Below are 22,684 nucleotides of genomic sequence, written 5' to 3'. Positions count from 1 at the left end.
ACATAGATATATGTCTAACAGAGAGTTAACTGTACATCTGATTGTCACCAAGTTCCGGTAACAGCCAGTTTGTAATTATAATAGTAGCAGTCAGCTGCAGAAAGTTCAGGCCTGTCACTTTCAGCGAAAATAGAATGGAGAGTTTCATGTCTGTCGTTTTTTGCCGTTTCAATCGTTCGATCAATCGCCAAATGCGATCGATCGAAATCGTTAAAAGAAAAACGTATCCATGTGGCAAAGGAAAGATAACAAGTGCAGAGGATGACTTCGATTTGCAGCGATTTAAACTGAATAAAAAGACTTTGGCGATCGCCAACAAGTCAAGAGCCAAACAATCAAATGAGGGAACGCCGAGTCCTTTACCTTACGTTCAGGTTATAAGGCAAACATTAAAGTTTCTCAAAAACCTTTTCAGACTTTAGGGCATATTTTTGCCAAACCTAAGGATCCTGTCACGAAAGAACAACGAACCGACGCTATTTATTCCATTCTGCAATAATTGTGATCACAAGTACATCGTACAGACCAAACGTCAGTTTGGTACAAGTTTAAAAGAGCATCATTTGCGAAAAGAAAATTCAGCTTAGTCGGAGCACACATGCTTAACCAACCATACAATTAGGTGGGATAAGTCTAAAATTATCACCACTAATCGACGTTACCACCAGCGCCTTTGTTTGATACTTTCACTAACACTAAAACTCACTGGCGTAAAAACGAAAATGAGTTTTGAACTGCATAAGAAAATAAAAGTAGTGATCACTTGCGACTTATTAATTTTTAATGAGTTAAGTCTCGTTTGGTAATACAGAAAACACAACAATCACCAAAATGACTTCGGAATTAAAAAACCCTTACCATACCAATTACTTCGCTAAATCAAACACAGAAAATGATAAAAATACTTAACATTACTCAGCTAGGGTGATTCGTGTGAATTGATTTCTTTACATGTACTAATTTGTGATAAAATATTTGATATTCTTCAAAACTTGCTTCCACACTCCATCTTAAATTCTCAGTTACTTGCTTTTTGGTGGAATTCGGGTGTATTGAATTCCAAAACATGCATTACTTGGGAATGCAAGATTTGAAATTCTTAAGCCCTCCCTTTCAAAATATAGAAAAAAATGCTCACCTACTAACAGTTTATTTGAAAAATCCACGTCTTTGTCATTGCAGCTACTAACGGAACATTTATTCCACGATAGTCAAAAAAAGAAAAAAGAAAGGTAGTGAATACAGTACTTTGAACATTCCTCTTTTCATCTTTAGGGGTACATCACCCTGTACACAGAGTTGTATTTTCATTTGTCATGGCTTATTAGTGACCCGTTCATCCACTTAGCTATCATTACCCCTAATGTTGCTTTTACTGTCACTTTCAAAGATATCAAATGATCCCCGTCAATTAACTGTCCACTGAACCTAATGATGACATGAGGAGGAAAGAAGGTCCGTACTTTTTACTTCTGAAAAAACACTAAACTCTACTCGTTTCCCCTAACTCCTCCCTCAACGTAGACGACGAATGGTTCCAAAACTTTTTATGAAAAATCCCTTCAACAACCTGTGAAGAGATTTTATATAGTGAAGGGCACTAAAAATTAACTGACTGGAACACCGCTTTTACCCAGTATGTCAAGAGAAACCTGTTATGTCGTCAACCCGCATCTTCGCGTTCGTCACATTTGAAATGTTATCATGTTAGCTTCTAAGTTTGGGTTTTCTTTGTGTACACCTGCCAAAGCCTCTACTACTACCAATCCGTGTTTAACAGGTGCGTCTGTCAAATGGTGTGATATTTGCATATCTGCCCCTTCGTAGCAGTAATGAATCAATTGTCAAAGCAGTTTAAGCTGCACCATGGTTACCGGCTTGATTGGGATATTGTAGCGAGCTGCGAAGAGTCGATCGTTTCATATGCAAAGTTAAGGAAGCTGAAAGTTTCTGCGATGAAGTGCACCAGAGGGTAAGGGTTCTGCTTTATTTGTTTGCGTTTGTGAATGTGAATGTGAGTGACAGATGCTCCTGAAAGAATTTGCGCGTCTATTTAATCCAAGGCAAAACACACACTAGTGAAACCGAGCCAATTCAATCGTTCCTTTGTTTTAGAACGTGACTAAGTTACGACGAGGTCTTCATGGCTAGTTTCTCAGATTTGTAAACTATAAAGGGAAAAGAAATTGTGGTATGGAACACTGTATCATTTACATATAGTGTTCGCCAGCTTGTCTTTGGCTGCTTTCGTAAGTTTAAGTTACGACTTAACACAACATACAATTTTCAGACACTGGGAAACTTTTTGAAATTTCCAATAGTCTCTGATCTATCTATGAGTAGTCAGTCCGAATAACTTATATGTTTTTTTTTTTTTTTAAATGTACGCATTTGATCAGATCAAAGCTAGCTTTAACGGAACAAAATATGGATTGACAGGATTTTCCGCTGGAATTCTTACAAAGTCGAAAATTAGGCAGATTAACTTAAGCTTCAGAGTTTTGTTTAGGGGTAATTGTTGTAGTACGACTTCAACACATAGAAACGACTAGCTTCTTTCGCACATCAATAATCATTATAAATTAACTTGCAAATGAAGGTCTGTAATTTCTGGTTGATGAAAATGAATTTTTTCGAATAATGAATGCTCTGTGCCCTCATAAGAAAAAAATTGAAGAGGACCGAGAGAGGGAAAGTACACCAATCCTAATTTAAAGGCTAACCATATTCAGTCTGTAAAAGCAAATTTACACTCCCAAAAAAAGTCGAAAGCGTTTTTCGAAATTTAAAGAAGGTTTGTGAATGTTTAATTGATGTCGTTGATGATATTGACGTTTAAACTGGTGATAGTACTCCATGGCAAGAAAACCAGAGAAATCAACATATACAACATGTTGTGTCCTGGAGAAGTCGTATATGAAGCCTAAAGCTCTAACATGATTTCGTGCTTTCTCTCTATTTGTGGGCAGGGATCACAAATTCGTTTCGTTGCGTTGTTTGCGTGTGACTTCAAATGACCACAGTTAAGGAGCTTCGATCTTTTGTATCGTGCTCTGAATTATCAATGGTTAATCTGACCGAAGGAAGGCGATGGCTTTCTCTTAATTTCCATAGATGGGAATTTATCATTAAAATAAAATGCAAACCTTTGTAAGTGATGTTGGAGAAAGAACAAGTTATAAAAATATATAAAACAAACAAACAAACAAAAAAAACCAGATGAAATGCCGTCTTTTTTAAATGTAGGTACTTGTGACCTTGACATGGGACTGGAACTAAGTTTCCTCAGTGGTGTTGCAGACCTTAGACCTAAATTAAAAATTAGTAGTTCCTAGGCATTCTCACGAGTGACACTGCGTGGTATAGATGAAGTTCGAGCTGCGCGCATTAGATGTAAATTTCGTTTAATCTGGATTTATTGTATCTTTGCTGTCCAAAATAAATCAATATTCCTTTACATTCCATTCGAGTCTTACCTCGGATAACTCAGCAAGTATCGTACTTCTATATAATCCCTAAGGAAATTTTCAATTTCAGTTTCTATTCATTTCTAGTGACTGAACTTTTTCATAGAGTGTCATTTCCCAAAACATGTCACTTTATTTTACTCTGGACAAAGCAAACAGTCTAATAAACACTGTGTGGCTTCCAATTTGCATTAGTCATTTATCCGCTTCCACTTAAGAGATGAATATCTACGAAGCAGATGTTCATGAGCAAATACAAGTTCAAACTCTAAAAAAATGCTATCCAAATAAAATGATTTAGTTTTCCATAGACCCCATTTAAAATTTCGGCTGTTTAGCTCGTTATCTAAGAAATGATTCCCCGACGAAATCGTTCGAAATTTTTTTCATGTTACACTTTGACAGGCAAACAAAGGCGGCAGAATGTTGACGTTGCAACCTCAAAATTCTAACATCCATCCATCCATAAAATGAGGCACTATGGCTTTAATCTCAGTTCTACATAATGTGATTCGAATGACTACAATGGATTTCTGATCACAGCTTTGATTATTATGGGTTTACTCGTTTTGATTACTTAAAACATTGTCTGCTCCATAGAGAAGTCTGGTAAATGAAACTTTCAGTTGGTCTTTGACAAATTATTCTTCTCCGAAATATTTTACTCTTCTATTGATCTTCTACTTTACGTTTTAGATCGACAGGTGACTTCAAATGGTGAAGGTCGATGTTTAAGAAGATTTTGCTCTATTAGGTCACGCAGCCACAAGGAAAATAAAGCCCTCGAAATGACAACTGTGAAAACTTTTTCTCTTACGAGCCAAAACTTACAAAAGTTTGAGAGAGAGCTCAAAAACGGAAAGAGGAAAAGGAAGTCCTTACAAAGAAATGTGAATCCAGAGAGAACTGAGGCAGATGGAAGAAGCTCTGGGATTCAGTCGTGCGGCTCACAATCGAGTGCCTTTAAGGAAAGTCTCAGTGACCACTTCAAGGACGTGGATACCGAAAAAGTAACAAAACCTAGAAATAACTCTTATTCCTTAGATCGCCCAGAGCGAGAGGCTTTCCGAAGAAATCCTGAAGGGCAGAGCCGAAACGAGAGCTCTGCCGCTACACCGCACGTTTCGAAAATTAATTACGAGGAAGGAAGTGTACTAATCAACTACAGTAGTGACAGCGAAAAGGATAAAAACGAACTTAACTCGGCTGATGAGCGGGAGGAAGAAGAAGAAGAAGACAGTGATGATGATGACGATGAAGACGAAACTGAAGAAGAAAGTGATGAAAGCGACGATGAGAGTGATGAAAGTGATGCAGAAAGTGACGACGACGAAGAAACTCCAACACGAGAATTTGGAACTCCCACCACTATCCAAACACACTACACGAGCAGTTTAAATGCAAGCATCAGCAGCATTCCTACTATTGCTTCAGCAAGAAGCACTCCTGAGTCCATAATCACTATTAAAACGACGAAAACGGTAAGAAAAGGAAGTGCACACTCCAATGTAAGTTCGGCGCCATCTTACGTTTTAAATAGCAACCAATATCGCATGAAGAAAATGGCAGCAAAGAAAGAGAAAGAGCGTGGCCAGAATCACGAGGACTATGAAAATGAGTCAGAGTTATCTTTCGGACCCGAACAGCGATCACCGTCGGCTGCGACTAGAATGCGTGACAAAGGTACTACAAGCGTGCATAGCAACGGATCTTACGTGACCACAAGAAACTGGTCACGATGGAGTCATTACAGTGCAGCGGGGTACAGCATAAGTGAAGCACCTGAGGCCATTCGTAGGCATGACAAATATTCGACAGTAAAAACCACAACCACAGGAAAACGAGCAAAGAATTTCAGGCCTGAAACTTACTTCCGCCCTAAAACCCCTCATTTACCACTTATCGGTAAAAGCACTTCAAGTAATTCTGTTCCCGATATGCGAAGATATGGTAAGCGTCATGTGACTCTCACACTGGATCCTGATCTTTCACGAGCGCGATCTGTAAGTCGTAGCCAGATGGCGTCTCGAATGAGCACCCGATCAATTATGAAAAATCCAAAAATGGCCCGCGGTAAATCTGTCCCAGACCTCAACAAGGAAGCTATTATGTCATTTTTTGATATGGAAAGAGGAAAAAATAAATCAGCGGCCCGCCCCGTGAACAACAAAAAAGGCGGAAGGAAAGAAACTTTTAAAAAGTCAGGAACGAGTATTATTGATGATATCGATGTTACAACTCGGCGAAAACGACTTCGTAAACGGAAGGAACTCCCCCAAAAAACGAGGATTAAAAGCTCTCTCAGTTCGGCCTCAAGTGACTTTTGGAATGCACGAAAACGGAAAAATTCTTTAACAAACATAGGGTCTTCTTTGTCGAGTGCATTGTCCATGTCATCCATGAAATCAAGCAGAGCAAGACAGAATAGTAGACCCTCCACTGATACAATTAGCAAGGCGAGCTCTTCTATAAAACAAAACAGGCTACAGCCACTCAGGAAATACGCTAGTTATCAGAGCGGCAGCGACCAAATGTCCACGCGTGCGTCCATACCAGCGTGTGATACACCTATCAGCTTAATCCTTAAGCGCACTCCGAGCCTGCGGTCTGTTATGACAGAGTACAGTAGCTATCTAAGCTTAGCAGCCTCTAGCTTTAAGTCCGTGCGCTCCAGCTCCAGATCAAGTCTCTCGAGCACTGGTAGGTATAACTTGCTGTTTTGATAATGACAGCTTATTCGCATGTCTTAAGCCTGACTACTCCGACTTTGGATTTTATGCAAGCTAAAATGCATTCGTAACCTGTGCTATGGAGTGTATATGACATGACAGACATGACAGACATGACATTTTATAATGTCTTCTCGAAAAATAGTTTTACTAAAGTGCCTCTGTTTTCTCGATATTGCATATTTTTATGAGAAAATTGAAGAATGATTAGTTTCGGATTAAAAGTGTGACTCAGTGCAACGGGTGGGATGAAAATGAGATTTACTCCGGTAAACTGAGAAGCTGTTTTCTTTTAAAGATTCAATTTAGGTGGAAGAACAAAACCAACACTAAACGTTTGAACATGTGAAATAATTATAACTTAAATGGCATCTTTAAACCTTGAATTTCTTCTTATTTGGTTGATTGGGTTAAAAATCCTTGCTATTTTCAACCCAGACATCCAGGCGAAGAAAGCGTTTTTAATTACAGCTTATTAAAGAAATGTAAATTAAAGGCAAAGACATCTGCTACAAACGGTGCTTTGAAGTCATTTAAAGTACAGCTCCGAATTTACCAATGGGCGAGCGATAAGAAATATAGCTTATAAAATATTTACTGCCCTGGTTTAGTCAATCGCGCATATAGTGGTCTCTATGAACCCAACAGTTCAAAGAGTCTCGGCTTGTGTGAGTGTTAAGCTTACAATTCTTGAAACATTTTGATGAGGGGAGAATTCTTTTACAATGGATCTACAAATGAACGATTCGAAAGACGAGATTAAAGTCGAGGACGTCGAATCTTACAATGGTAAGTTGACGTCCGATTATTTTTGAAGTCATTAAACGACGCAGTTTCAAGTGATATAAATAATCAAGTACAGAATCCAGTTACGATTTTTATTTAGATGTGAAGATAAGCTGACAAAGAGCTCTTTACAGGTTTGCCATCGCTGATTTTTAGATAATTATACAGGACAAATTTTCACAGGCTTAGTAACTAAATAACAAAGTTGCAATATTTCTCTCCTTCGACAAGACAGAAACAAACTTGCTTTGTGACTCTGTCAGGTCAAAAAAAATCCAAACAAAACAAAGTAAAGGAGATTTTTTAAGAATGCGTGCTTTCCAAAAATGTTACAACCTATGTTGGAAAGTAGAAAAGTAAGCGTGCACAGCACAGTTCATTGTCTGTCTTATTTTCTTCGTTCGATATTCGGCCAAAGTTAGAAACTTTAACTAACACATATTTGCGCTAATGCTGAGTTGAACAAATTTAGGGCACACTCAACATCATGATACTCGGTAACAGGTCACATAATTTTTTATCATTTATCTGCAAGTGTGGGTTGATCCCGTCCCGTATACCTTATAAATATTTTGCGCTAGGCTCTACTAAAACCTCAAGATCTGGTTGCCATGGTGACGAGGAAGGCCTATTCAGCGGTGGGGGGTTGCATGAAAAGCTCAAGCAGATGCAGGAGGTGCTAAGTAAAAAGACTTAAGTGGGAACTGTGTTGAAAGTTGACGAGAGCAATTCAGTCTTCACATTGACTGTTGCTAAATCTTAAAATGTCATTTTATCATGCAAAATAGAACACTTTCGGCTTAAAATAAGCCGAAACACCTTAAAGGTGCTATTTGTGCAGTCCTATTCGGTGAAATACCTCCGGGTTTTTCTTCTTTCTTATCGTGAAAAGTAAGTAACAAATAATTTCCAGACATCACGTTACTTTAGACAATTTATTTACACGTTAGACGGATGTCTCGCGATGTGATACGGGGTTTCATGTAGTGCAAGTTAGATGGTCGAACAGATAACTACGATCGACTTCCTGCTCAAATTTTACTTTTTCTTTTACGAAGAAATTTCGAGTTAGGAAACTCTGAAGTTAGTAAAATGTACCTACGAAAATAAAGAATTTCAACAAGACATTAACGACTCCAGGTTACCACACGTAGAACTCGTGAACATTATAACTTAATAGTGATGTGAACTTCCTCCATCTTTGTGCCGGAAGTCAAAGTCGATTTTTTAAACTTAAATCAAAAGTTACTACCTCCGAAATCAAAACTTTCACATTAAACAATTGCTGTGTTGATTCATAATTCAGATGGAGAGAGCACAGCTATAGGCCCAGAAGCCACAAGCCCTGAAAAGGAAGAAAAAGACGACTTGAATAACGAGAAGCAAAAGCAGATAGAACCTGAAAGGAAACCCTCATCTAAAGCCAGTGATCAACAATCTAAACGAAGCTCGTCAGTAAAGAAAGAAGCGCTAACTTCTTCGAACTCTGAACGGCTTCATTTACCAGCGGTTCGAACCCAGTCGGTTTCATCCGAAAGAACTGTAAGCGCTACACCAGTAAAAGGTTTGTCAAATGTTCGTGCAGGAGCTATGTATTCATTCATTTTACGTGCCCTGTTTGAATGTATCTCAAGGCCTCTCTTTCATTTTGTTTTGGTTTTCCCTGCTTCTGTTATTCTAACACCAGCAACGGTATCAACAAAAAAATTATACTGGTAACTAGTTATCTAATTTTGTTTGACTTTGTCAGAACGCGAAAAGGCAAAGAAAAAGGAACCCGTTAAATTACCCCAAAGTAAGTATCTTTTCTATGTTTATACCCACTTTTAGGAGAAAACGGATATCAATTATTCCCTTAACAGAGGGTCTTTTCATGAAACAAGTTCAGACAAATAAACTCTCATAAGTTGAAGCAAGGAAAGTCGAAGAAAGCCCAATTATTTGATCCAGTCATAATGTTCTGAAAGGGTACATCGAGTCCAATGATATAGAATGTCACCTGCGATCAAACAAAAGTAGGTAAATTTGCATGATCCGACGACAACCTGCGTTCATGATGCTCAGTTCGCCAAATTTATTACATTTCTCTCTTTCAATCTTGATTACTTCATTCGACATCAGCGAACCGGCTGTCTAGAAAAAATAAACCATCAATCAGTTTCATTTCAATCCAAATATGATTTGTCCTACATTCTCGTGAGTATATTTACTAAGCATTCAGAAAATTTTCCTTCAGTTTCCAAACAAAGCCATGTTTACAGAATTGTTTGAATAGCAATTTCCAGGATCAATGTTTAATGACTGCTCTTTGTTTGTGTGTTTGGGTTTTGGAAAACACAAAGAAAAACTTCTAATGATATTGAAACCTCACTGGACTCGTAGTTGTCCAATCATATTCCAGAAAGCGCTGCACCATTGGATAGCGTTAATTAGCACCAAGTTGCGGCATTGTTTCCATAGGAACATAACCAGACGCTTTGTTGAATGTAATCATTAAAACCTTGAACATTAGACCGACTGTAACTGCATCGAATTCACACGAAAAGCGCGAGTATTTGAACCTCATCCACACTTGCTTTTCTAAGCTTTTATAAAGAAGAATACTTTGTGATCGTAATTACGCTGGGAAGTTTGAAGTAATCGCCGTTTCAATATGACAGAAGTGGCCTGTAAGTGCGAATGGTTGCCTTGTGCAGACACAACATTCATTGAATTGAAACAACCATAACATGTTTTCTTTTCATTTAGTTGTTCGAGTGAATCATTCACTTCCAAGTTTTACAGAAGCCACACGGGATACTGGCATGTAAGTTGTTTTTAACTCGTTGGAAGTTTGATACATTGCCAACCTTAGGCCTCTCTAAAAGTTTTTCGTCGTCTAATTTTTGGTTATGTTCATTTAAAATAGTACTCGCCTGGTGAAACTTGCAAAGCCGAAGGAATCAAAAGCGGTATGGATGACAAGTTTCTGGTAAGTAGTGCCAAACCATCACTGAAGCAAACACAGCACTAGACCGCCTCGGTAAAAATTGACTTGCGAGTCGCAAATTTCCACGTCGACAAATTAGATACCACCTAATATTAAGATTTGACTAACGCGGTTACAATAGGAAGACCTGTGGCACGTCTGTCGCAATATCAATTTGGCCAAAGCCCTAGCTTAGAAACCCAGGGAAGCTTTTACTTGCCTCGTTGACTTCTTCTTTGAAAGGCTTATTAAAAAAACGATTCATCGATCTCTTAGCAAACTTTTCGTCGAAAGGCAGTTCATCCTTGATAACTTAGCAAATTGGTTAGAATTACATAGGTATCATTTTTTGTTCCAGGCCGATCGTATGGGGAAATCAAGATATGATGTGGCCCATTTCCAGAGGAGCGCTTACAGCAAATGCATCGGGGAGATTAATGGCCTTAGCCACGCCGAAAAAAGATTTTCAACTCGACCATCCATCCAAGTGTAGCAGGTACAAAAACACGATTTTTAAAATAGAAAGGTGGGCTTTAAAGCTTTTCAAATTACTGAAGTGAACCGTGACATTCATACCTGCTGGAAATTCTGCACGCAATGTCAAAGTAAAAAATTGAAAATTATCTCAATCCTCTACAATATACGCGACTTAGTCATCTTCAGATCTTCAGGGAGTGTCCGGTTATTTCCTTATAGAGCCTTTTCGCCAAAAATCATCACGCGATAACTCCTTTCGCTACTAGTCAAGTCGATTTCCCAAGTGTAAAACTAATTTCGAAACAAACATTAGTCGTTTTGCTCCAGGTCTAAGTTTGTATCATCGCCATACTTAGTATAATTGTAGACAACTCCGCTTCGTGCTTCTTTTGACAGAAAAGGAATTTTCGCACTGAAAGGAGACTCTTTAAGTGATTCGTCCATAATTAAGTTTAGCGACAACTGTTCCAGGGAAAATTGTTCGCAAGGTTTTCTGTGTCTTGGCTTAGGTGTCATGAGAATCTGTATGAGATTCGATATCGCTGGATTGTAAGTTGTTAGCACGAATCATTTGATCTTTGAATTCACTATCACTTCTTTAAACTTAGCGCGCCCCGACCGTACTTATTGTAGCACAATCTACGATGAAGAAATGATTTGAAAAACATTTAACTATAAAAAAATTGCGATAGAACATTTCTTAAAAGCATTTTAAGATTTCTAAAAAACGACGACGTTTCGACGTTGGCTAAACGTCATTACCAAGTTAAAAAAAGATATATTTGCAAGTTGTGGTCTATATATACCAAAATAACAATGAATGATAACAAGCTATTCCGTAAGAAAAGAACATTAGTAATTAAACAAAATGTTTGGCACGTATGGAGTCCGTCTGGATATTTAAATTAGGCTTGAGATTCTTGCTGAACAGCATTTCAAAGACTAAACAATCAAATTTTCCCTAGCACTTTCTTAACACACTAAATTGGTTTTCTTTCAAGAGGTGGTTGCTACCTTGAGCTTCCACGAAATGTCGACCGATTGCCGAATATTTGTGCTAAGCAATGCGTTGATGAAGGCGTCGGGCTGTGTACCCGACATAATCTGCATCGCACAGATCACGTGAGAAACAGTAAACAACACATTGCCGATTAGCAATTGACGGCTTGATTTCTTTGGGTTTAAAGATCTTGCCCCAATTTCTTGCTCACAAAAACTGGCTGCAATGTAGGGAGAATCTTATGGCTAAGATCGCGCAACTGCTTCCGAACCGCATCAGCGGCCACTTGATCTTTGAATGGAAGACTAATTCTTGCTGTGCTATTATCATCGGTGTTTCTTTCCGCTGTGCCTGCCGTACCTAAAAATAAAATTGTTGATAGCGGAATCAATAAGGCCTACAGGGGTGGTCAAGACGACTGAAAATAGAGCGCAATTTGACGCATTCTGCATTAAAAGCCTCTGTGGTAGACGATAGGGCATAGGCTCGGTGTATCATTATCTTTAATAAATAGTCTTTAAAGCGTTTATTGGTGTGATTGTGGAATTGTAAGAGCAAACCAGTGTTTGCTGGTTTTCGTTAAACTTAAGTTTCAAGTTTAGTTACGTTCTTGACGATTTCAATGCCGATAAAAGAGATCTTATTACCAGCGGGAAGCTCCATCGCAAAAGTTAAGACTGGATTGTAGGCTATTCAGAGTAGCAAGAAGCACAACAGCAGCAGCAGCGCTAGGCATTCTGGCCAGGGTGTTGTCGACGTACCTCTTGTACAGATGGGGCATTAAGTCATCACGCGTAAGCTTTTCTTCAAGATGACACATGAAGACATTGGCCATTAGAGGGCCAAGAGGGCAGCCCATAGCCACACCATCTGTTTGTTCGTAAAGTTGACCGTTAAACTGAAAAAGTTGATTGGTTGTGGCAATCTTGAGTAGTTCAGCAAGCTAGTCCTTTTGCAGATAAAGGCCATAATTTTGTTGAACCAATCATCTGTGAAGGTTTTGTTGACCAAGATGTAGATAGTCTCATCTAAAGGCACAATGGTGAAGAGAGCTGTGACGTCGTAAGAGACCAATATGGTCTCCAACCTACAATAGGCTCGAAATGAAATAAACAAGAAATCCAAGAATTTTGCTAGAGGTGGAGTTACCACAACGGATACAATCAGGCCTAAACAAAACTTGCAAAACGGTACAGCCATGAAGAAAATGAGGAATGAGGAGGTGGCTGATATTTGTCATGAACCAAATCTTTTTAAACATACAAAATCATCTTTAACTGATCTTGTAACAGTCTTAATGAGAAATTTCCTTGGGAATATCGAGAAGAAACAGGCTGTCTGTTCTTTCTTTACTACTGTTGAAATTTCTAATTGGCTAAATTTTTGATGTGTCACCGTTCAAAGACGGCCATGTTTTCGGAAAACGATCTCTCATATGAACTTGTGACTGGATAAAAAATTTATTTATTCTTGCATGTAGACATAACCTCGTTGATCATTCTCCTTTATTTGTTTATGGGTTAGGCATCTTAAATCATAAATAAAATACAGTGTCAAAGCATTAACAATCCTTCCGAAGCACTTTCACTGTCGTAGGAGGTACCAAAATGAAGAAAGGCAGTACAAGTAACGCTCATTCAATAAAAGATCGAAGTTGAAAGTGAAACAGCCTCGTCTTTGGTGTCTGAAGTTGAAAATTAATTTTTTCTTAAGGACATGCGCCCTTAAAACCAAAGGATTGGAATTATTTGATCTCACCCCTTACTCGCAGCTCTCGGAGTCTTTCAATTAACTACGCGTCTACTCTGCCTATGCCAATTACAATTATATCCACTACGAACTAATAAATTTTTCTACAATTTTTTCGCTGCTATATTTTATCACTTCTTTTTCCTGTGTAGAAGTATACTCTAAACGCACCGAGCAATTTTCAACTTGCGATGGAAAAATGTAGCCGAAGGCAGGTTTGGTCCTAAATGCTGTGCGATTCTTCATTCGTAGTTAGAAGTAAAATAACAAACAACGGATGCGATAGTTTCCCTGGAAAATCTAGAGTGGCAAAGCCCCAACATCAATTCATTATCAAGAATCATTCGCCCTTTAGGCGTCATTTTGAGCCACTAACTGCATGACTAATAAACGAATTTGAGAACGTTCACTTTACTACGTTTACGCCTTTGCTTTTAGTTATAATGTTTATTGTTATAGTTTAAACTACTTATGGTGATGCAAACGCGTTCGTGAGTTTGTAAGATACTAGAGATGTGTATGTTAGGTTAACTTACGTCACTCTCTTTCTTTTGCTGGAAATTGCAGGGGACAATACGTTTATAGCTGTGGCCGCAGTTCTGTCATTTGGGATATGCAACCCTCAGCTTTAAAAGCAAATATTTCCACAAGGGTCAGTCAGCTAGCAGAACCAAAGAAATCACCACCCCAACATGAAGAACAAAGGTAAGCACGCACTGTTTACCAGCACTGCGAGAATACGTCCAGCAATCGGGCAAACCTGCACTGAACTTGTGATATCTTTTGTTCAATATTTTATCTGATTTTTTCAACCTACGATTTTTTTTCGATATGATGTTGCCGATTCTTTACTTTTCAAATTTGACCAGAAGTAAATTGTTTTGCCCAAATTTGTCCAACTTAAGTTCTGCAGCTGTGGACTATGTTTAGGTATTCATTACTTTGTTGAGGTCGTGACGACCCTAACTACGTACTTCTTTGGTTGGCTTCACGGCAGTTTGAACTCATTTAGCCATCTTAAGTCAGGTGATAATTACATGACTACCCAAATATCTTTCAGTAAGGGCTTACACACATTTGAAATAGTACAAGCTCGTGAAGACTGGGAAATCCATGCTAAAATTCTACGCCTCAGTACAGGTCGCCTCGCGAGCAGTCTCTCGTTTGTGAAAACATCAAATTTGCTTTTCGCTTTTTCTTTGAGTTTGAAGATTTGCACATAAAAATAGCATTGTCATATGTTTAATTATTCGCATTGCGACAAGTTATTCAAAATTCATCGATTGTCAAGTTGCTAGGCATTGCATAACCCGGTTGCTCGGGCCCGATTGTTGATGGACCGCGCTTACCAGCTACCTCCACAACAACGAAAAAAACAGACACAAAGTTCAGAGGAGTATTTTCAGCATGATTTCAAACTATCTTTAAAGGTACAAGTTTTTGCTTCGAATTTGTCTGAACGCACGAATGCGTTCAGCAAATTCAAAGGCTTGCAAACTTTAGATGTATTTTAATTGAATACATACAATTCAATCAATGTTCATAGCAAGGCTCTTTACTCTTGGTTCAGATTTTTCTGAGATCGTGAAATATTTCAGTTGTTGCTAGGCGTCAAGATCTCCCTTTCTCTTTGCCATGTCAAGTCCAAACCATAACTCAATTAGGAGCAATGTAGTTTAAGAATCGATAAGGGTCTATTCAGAAGAGGGCTCACAGACTTGAACCAACAAACTAACAATCTTGAATACTTCAAGAAAAATATTTCGTTATCAGCATTCATTGGCCAAGGATAGATTATCCAAAGACTGAACAACCTAAGAACCAGAAAATTCGCAAAACACAGATCAGTTCACGAAATTATCTTTCCCATTGTACATTGCGAGCTTCCAACAGATTATGGACTGCGTTGGAATGAAACGAGTGACTTGATTGTCGGAATACTAATTTTACCTTAGGTAGAGAATAAGTTTATCACAACGATAGCCAAGACACATCAATAAGGAAACAATTTTGGAGCGAAAGGTCCTTTCATCAGCTATGGGAATAAGAGAATCGATCTTCAATTAAAAAAATGACTTTCATTGAGTATTTGCGTCAATAGACAATAATTAAATGAATTTGACCTATTTAATCTGCTCAAGTGTTACTGATTTTCGCAGACACCAGATAACGTGAAAAGGTAATGGCTCTTTTCAAACCTTCACTTTTGCGGTTTGCCAGTAGGAGTTCCATGCTTGGAAAATATTCCCGACGGGGAGAGAAAGGGAATTACCCCTGGTCGCCGTTCTTACAAGGGGACGGAATTAGGGACGGACCACAAACCCAACATCTCCTAGGGAATAAAACCTCGTTTCGTCGTGGAGATCAGTCCATAGACGAAACGCGTTCATTTCTACCGTTGAACTTCATCTTTCAGAAAAGTATTGCTTTGTAATAGCCGGTGAACATACACCTAACATAAATTGGAGACCCAGCCGCGCAATAAGTTTTTGTTTTCATCTCAAGATCTCATTTCTCTCCCATAGCTACCTCCATGTGATCACGTGCTGAATGGATCTACTTTTCAGACGGCAAAAAATCTAAAACGTAGAAAAGTAATTCATTTGTGCTGTGATGATATGACGTTCTAAGTACCAATCCTTGAGTGTCAGACTTAAAAGTAGCCCTTCTTCCTTCTAGGGAGGCATACATCTTCAGTTGCGGGAGAAGTTCACCAATTTGGCAAGTGAGCCAAACAGCGAAAACGGCCGAGGAACGGGAACTAACACTGAGACTAGCACATGCCAAGAGATGCCATCCTGATTATCGGCCAGGAAGGGAAGTGCCCTGGAGCGTAAGTGAGCCAGCAAAACGAGCCGTGACTTCCGCACGAACCGAACAACTAGCCCGTCCCAAGACTCGACAAGACGGGCTCATAAGGGAGCCAACATGGCGCGTATCTTCAGCCAGCATGCGCACTGTAGCCTCAGCCCGTGTTCAGGAGCTTTCCAAGGCCAAGCAAACAGTTGAGGGATATTTGCCATGCAGAGAGACTGAATGGCATATCACAAGAAACACTCTCCGAGCAATAGCCTCTGATAGGATTCAAAATTTGTCCAAGCCAATTATACGCGAGACAATGGACCATCTTCAGTTTAACCCAGACGCATTCACCGTTAGGGAAACTGCGAAGAAAGCTACCGCGTCGTCAAGGGTAGTTGAATTAGCACAACCAATCGCTCGTGGACACAAATGATTGTGTTAAAAGACCCAATGAATTGTGTAGCTCACCAAAAATTCGTTCAGACAGCGATTTACTTTCAATAAATTAAAGCTATTCATTCAACTGAATCGGAAACGGTTGAAATTATCCTGTTTAATGTACTCTTATTAAATTTTTTAACTCTAGTAACACCCTTTAAATATGATGAATTCGAAACTGATGGATTTGAAACAGTGATAGAATCAAGGGGCGGTGTTTAAAGAAGGTTAACCGCTTTTGGGCAAGAATACTCCAAACCCATCCGTTACGTTAATTTTTGTAAACAATTTCAAGGAGGCTTATGGTTAGCAATGTAAAATTTACCGCAGCATTAACTTCACTCCTTCTTTTTCAAGAATCTCGAGGTCCATTGATTGTCTAAAACCGCGGCGTGCGTTAGACTTCGATTAAATAACCAGCCCATAGTTTTTCACTGTTTCAACTGAACGATATGTAAGGACTGTTATCAACAAAGTCATGAGGGATCGTTTTTGGTACAATGCATAACAGGAGGTTTTCTTCTGTCAAAAACGTTGCCCGTAAAACACAAAATAACGATGGTTTTGGCGGCATTCGACAAACATGTAGGCAGTGGAGCCCGAGGAGGTTTCCTTGTATTTTTTTAAATGTTTCATTATATCCCTTCTCTTGGAGCATCACCACTTGTTTCCGGCGGCTTTCGCGACTAACAGCTTCACCGTTATCAGCTCCGAAAGTCCGTATCTTGAGCGAGTAACAGGAATTTCCATGGAATCAAATTTTTGGTCACGTGACGCAAAATTATAATTTCCTTTATAACGGTAACCTCTTAAACTGAGAAACTAATGAAGCAAACTCTGTCACAATACTTTGGTTGATATTATACCAGGCTCTTGACAAGTGAAGATACTCTGCTCGAAAACTTTGCAGTTGACTTAAAATTGACGACTTTCCAGACATTCTTTGAACAGAGTTCTTGTTGAGCCATCGTAATTTACGGTGTATGTTTTCAACCATTTTTTTTTGGGTATCCGCTGAAATTCTGTTTTGATCTTAGGAGTGCTTCACATTTTCTTTTTAGTTGGTTTGGTGTATGTTGATAATAATTCCTTTTGTCCCTCGCCATACTCTGCACAAAAAAAGAGAACAAGTTCCATTGACTATCTTGCATTGAAGGTGAATAAAGACATATTTCTGAAGTACTTTTACTTTATAAATGAGGAACGAGTAAATATGCAATGCGTTCTCACGATATTCACAACCAGTTGACTCGACTTGATTCACTACTGAATATCTTAGGATCATCCTCTTCAATTATGAGCTCACAAATTCAGTAAAATTAAGAGGACATCGCCAGAAAAGTAGAATGAACAAGCGCAGTGGTGGCCCAAGAGTTAAAAGTTTTCCAGCTTTGTGTCAGTCATCACATTGCAGTGACCAAGAAGTAAAAGTCTTCCCCTTCAGTAAATAATATAACCTGGCCATGAGTGTCTGGGAAGTGATCCTGAAATTCAGGAAATTATACCCCACAGGACGAGGCCTTAAATCCATGCTGGCCAGTGAGAAATTTGAAAAATAAGGTTGAGTAGAGTAGTGATTTGTGTTGATTTACTACCTGCCCTGCAGGACCAGTTTCAGAAGCAAAGCAAAATGTTGGTGGCCAAATTTCTAAACCAATGACTTTTCATTCTGAGTGATCTATCTTAGTGTGTGAGTAAGTAGGGGGGCACCAACTCTGACAATTGCAAAAGGAAATCAGAGTGCACAATGTGCACAGCAGCCTATCATATTTAAAGTTATTTATATACCATGTGGTTAGAGAAGTGCATGTTCATGGAGAATTCCTCTTTAATATAACTTACTTTGTAGTTGTTGCCATGATCACCAATAAGTTGCCATAGAAACTGCACTTCACCTGGAGAAATATGCCTTTCACCTTTCCTTTCATTAGCAGCCATTTGCTCAAATTCTAAACAGGAAAAGAAACAACTAGGGAATTAGAAATGTTTCTTCAGAGTATCAAAATATTTATAGTGTATTGTGAGGTACATGTACATGATTTAGGAAACCTAAAGAAGAACAGAGAAGCTGAATTTTCAAAGTTCAAACTGTATAAAATTTCAATAATCATCATTTCCTTTAAGATAATCAATCTATAAAAAGATAATGTTATGAAAGAGATAATGGGTGCTTAGTCCTTCTTGACAAACTGCTCACAAAACGTAAAATCTGTATAAACTGGTGAGCTAAGAAGTAAGGAGATACTAAGAAAGGAACATGGGTATGCAGAAGTGTGAATGATGCAGCTGGTTGTACATGCCAAAAGTAACACCTTCTATGTATGTACAGGCAGACAAACATATGCAACTAAGTGATAACCAAATTTTCTTAGCTTGATATGTTACTCTGCTTTGTTCAAGCTGAGGACTCTGCTAGAAATTTTGCAATCCACATTGGACTTCTCCACAACAAGATAAAAACAATTGAAACTTTCAGATGTGAAATTTAAAATGGCCACAACTTTTCCATTTATTTAAAATTATCTCTTGTGACAAGAATTTTGCCCATTCTCACTTCTGCATATTCCAAGTTTAGCCAGAGCACCCTGAAGAGTTCACTCAAAGTGGCTTTGAGAGCTATGATAACATCATGGTTTTAACATGGAATTTTATCCTCTTCAACTAATTCAAGAATATTCTTTTCATACTATAAAATCAAACCTACCTCCAATTCAAAAAAAAATTGGAACATTACTCACTTTCCTCTACGATAAGTCAAGCACAAGCACAGCTTTACCTTTAACAACTGTTGTTGGTTCCTTTTGGTCTACTTCCATGGCTTCTGCTTGTTCATCTTTACAACCCTATTCACACATATGCAAGTGGTCCATTTTAAGCTTACTATTTTCCTAGTAGAGTTACAGTAAAACCAGTCCTACCATTATGCAACTTTCATGATTTGGAGGAAAATTTAGCCACACAAATCTCAAGTAAATTTTTCCTTTACCTAACAAATGTAATTAGTTTGATGTATTTCATCAAATACATGTTGCAATGACCCCAACATGGCTTGAGGATTGTGAATAGTTGAGAAAGATTATCACATCTTCTTGAAAGACTGCAGGGCTGGTATATGAATGACCTATAGACCATGTGCTCAGTACCTAGGTGATAAGTCTTGTATGTGTAGCATGCTCATGTTTTGTAAGAAGCATTAAGATGACATTGAAGATATAATTTTGTTGTGTTGTATGTTATAAGCAAACACTTTTCCAAAATGTCCAATTCTGATAAATCTTTGACAATAGACAAAAAGGCAATTTGAAAAGTCTCCCTACCTACACATAGACAAACAAATTACACTGATGACTATAAATACAACACATGTATCATTTAACAAATAATTATCATTCCAACTCAACATATACAGTGTATACAGATGTGACATGTTTTTAGAAACATAATTTTTGTTCATGTAGCACATTAAAAATAAGCTAAAAATGGTGTGCACTGACCTTGGTTTTTGACTTTGGGATAGGAACAGCAGAATTAGCATCAAAAGCCAAACCAAGAATCTGAAGATTCTGCTTCAGTGTTTTCTCTTGGTCCCAGCTCTTACGTAACGTTTGGCTTTGGGAGAAATAATTGAAAAATGTTACAGCTACACAAATGTACCAAACCTGTTTAAATGGCATAAATGAAATAATAGGAATAATAAGAACCAACATTATTTCAGTAATGAAAAAATTTAAAGCAATAATGGATCAAGTTTACTGAAAGCTGTGCTTCCTCTATAAATGCCCACACTTTAACCCTTTAACTCCCAAGATCTGATTGTCAGTTCTCCCCTCTAGCTGCTACACATTCCCTTTTGAATTAGTTACAAGAATTTGGTGTTAGATCAAGATAACAACTTCTACCTGATATGTTTGAGTATTCTCATTACCTGTTTGCTTGATAATGTATGGATAATATACATGTAGGGAGAAGTTTCTGGTTGATCAACACTGGGACTTAAAGGGTTAATAGGCACCCTTCCCCAAATAAGCACCCACCCACAGGAAATCATATTGTTGATTCTCAAGACTTTTGAGAACCAAAGATTTAATAGCCAGAAGGTAAACTTTCATATGTTTGAGCAGTACCGCATTTGCGCAAATTTTGACAGTTATCATACAAACAAAATTTCACCAAAGTGGCTTTCGATCATTCACAGCCTTTCCATCCTGACTTTCCTCATCAGTTCTGCGATCCAATATAGGCATAAGTTTTCAACCATCCTTAATGAATAAATATATGCCATACCCCATCCAAGAGCACTCCCATTGACAGCATGGGTATCTACAGAATTAAGTCAAGTTGCATTCGACAACTCAATGAGCACCAGAAGTCATAAAAGTAAAAAAAAGAAGAGAATTGCTCTAAGTCTAGAAATAAATTTTGATAAATTGCATGTAGTAAGACTGTTTTATCATATGAGTGCTGGGATTTACTCTAAACAAAGCCATAAAAAAAGTCATGTCAAAGGTAGAAACAATGCCATTGTGTATTGGCCATATGATTTTTTGTGGCTAATGCCTCCTATAGGAGGCAAAGCCACATATGTTATCAAAAAGAGTGATGGCAAGTGACAAAAGAATGTCAAATTCACCCAGTTTTGACCCAATGTCACTTGTTTCTTTCAGGGTATCTTGGTAGATCAACATTCGCACAAGAGATTATTGGGTACAACATACATGTACACTAAACATAGAAAAATTTCTTTAAAACACATTATTTTGTGCCTAAAAAAAACCCAAGATGCCATAATCTCAGTTATTGCCCTGACACTACAGAAGAAGATAAACATCTTACAATAAGTTCAGGATGGATCATGACTAAAAGAAAACCTTTCCTTGCAGAAATATCTTAATAGGTGTGATGGGCACATTTTCAAGGAAACATTTTTCTTTAAAGAAAGAACATTTTAACATTTAAATCAGAAAACTATGATATAATTTTTCCAATTCTTGCAGTGACACAAAGGCATCTCTGGTGAGTAATTAAAAAAAATAGTTTTCCTTATAGAAATAGATGTGATCTGCACTTTGTGAAAACTTTGAGGAAAAAATAATTTTTGAAGAGCATTTTACCATTTTAATCTGTGACTAATGCCTAAGAGAGCTGCTTAATTTGTGACACAAGGAAGGTCTGAAATATGATACCTTGAGTTTAACAGGGTGACCCTATTTGAAGGAAGAAGCTGAGAACCAAGCAAGTCCTACAATTTCAATAGGGAAGTCAAATCAGGAGTATTACTTCTGTGTAGTGGCTGACAAAGGCTAAGAAAGTTTTGATGACCACTGAGTTTCCCAAGTAAAGACCCAAAATAAAGCAGGGATTTATTTTACAGACAAGCCTTAAATTGTTCTATTTAACATAGACGAGATATTTAAAAATTTATCATAAACCGAAATATGAAAATTATACGGAAGAACCTAATCTAATTTCTAAAATACAGTCCAAAAAATAACATTGCAAACATTCCGATACCAAGACACAAGTTATGCTAAGACACACATTAAAGAAACTATTTCTTCGAGAGGATAAACGAGACCTGCTTAAAAACGAACTCTAACACAAACTATTAACTAGCCAAATGAGTAAATTGAGTAGCATTCAGACGTAACGTGAACAACGTTCACCACTTATCACAAGGTTGCGAAAACGTGCAGTGAAAAAACTAGCATAAAACTGGGCGAAACTACTAAAGGCTAGATATTTAAACAAGCAAAAAGAAAGGAACATAGGCACTTACACCTGTACATAACAGACCCGCTTGTAAGAGTTTAACCAAACTAACTTCAAGATAAGGTGGGCAAAATGCTCTTACACTGAAAACGACTTCTCGTTTTCCCACAACTGCTTTGGGTCTAAGTATCAGAAATCTCACTCGTTCGATTTCCGATATTACCAACTCATGCGTAAATACCATATGAGCAGACTTTCCATTAAGTACTCTGTAAATCTTTCATCTAGTGTTTCGAACGCTAACGAAGTGCGCAAGAAATCTTTAATTGCGATCCTTACATACACCTTTATGCAAGACTATGAAGTAACTTACTTTAACACCTTCACTTTCTTTTCTTTCTTTTTCCTTTTAAGACCGGGCCTTGTCGTATTAGCACGCTTTTGCCTTTGCGATTTCTTTCCACGCACTCCTGCCATGCTTCCGTCGACGTAGATTTGCAAGGCGTCTTAGGGAGTAGTACTGGACTCTAAGACCAGCCGCCATCTTGAAATATAGTAA

The 22,684-nt window shown here is 38.1% G+C and overlaps 2 protein-coding genes across 3 annotated transcripts; one reads left to right on the top strand and one right to left on the bottom strand.

Annotated features, from left to right (window-relative positions):
- The first annotated feature begins 1,926 nt into the window (after positions 1–1,926).
- On the top strand, positions 1,927–16,525 carry LOC131770293 (serine-rich adhesin for platelets-like). The gene is made up of 9 exons (XM_059086011.2): positions 1,927–1,972; positions 4,164–6,167; positions 8,289–8,546; positions 8,733–8,777; positions 9,731–9,788; positions 9,891–9,953; positions 10,309–10,446; positions 13,744–13,881; positions 15,856–16,525. Exons 2-9 carry the CDS (start codon positions 4,256–4,258, stop codon positions 16,409–16,411), a joined length of 3,168 nt encoding a protein of 1,055 aa, XP_058941994.1. The 5' UTR covers positions 1,927–1,972; positions 4,164–4,255; the 3' UTR covers positions 16,412–16,525.
- On the bottom strand, positions 16,523–22,641 carry LOC131770292 (nucleolar protein 16-like). 2 transcript variants are annotated; one of them, XM_059086009.2, is made up of 6 exons: positions 22,499–22,631; positions 20,701–20,736; positions 19,911–20,025; positions 19,193–19,259; positions 18,259–18,365; positions 16,523–17,525 (listed from the first exon to the last, which is right to left on the bottom strand). In XM_059086009.2, the coding sequence occupies exons 1-6, from the start codon at positions 22,600–22,602 to the stop codon at positions 17,406–17,408; spliced, it is 549 nt and encodes a 182-aa protein (XP_058941992.1). In that variant the 5' UTR covers positions 22,603–22,631; the 3' UTR covers positions 16,523–17,405. The 2 variants fall into 2 exon arrangements, with proteins under 2 accessions (XP_058941992.1, XP_058941993.1); XM_059086010.2 differs by lacking the exon at positions 20,701–20,736 and having other exon boundaries at positions 16,531–17,525; positions 22,499–22,641.
- Positions 22,642–22,684: the final 43 nt, after the last annotated feature.

The sequence above is a fragment of the Pocillopora verrucosa genome, chromosome 1, assembly GCF_036669915.1.
Source record: "Pocillopora verrucosa isolate sample1 chromosome 1, ASM3666991v2, whole genome shotgun sequence".
Lineage (NCBI taxonomy): Eukaryota > Metazoa > Cnidaria > Anthozoa > Scleractinia > Pocilloporidae > Pocillopora > Pocillopora verrucosa.
This window is presented reverse-complemented; position numbering and strand designations above follow the sequence as displayed.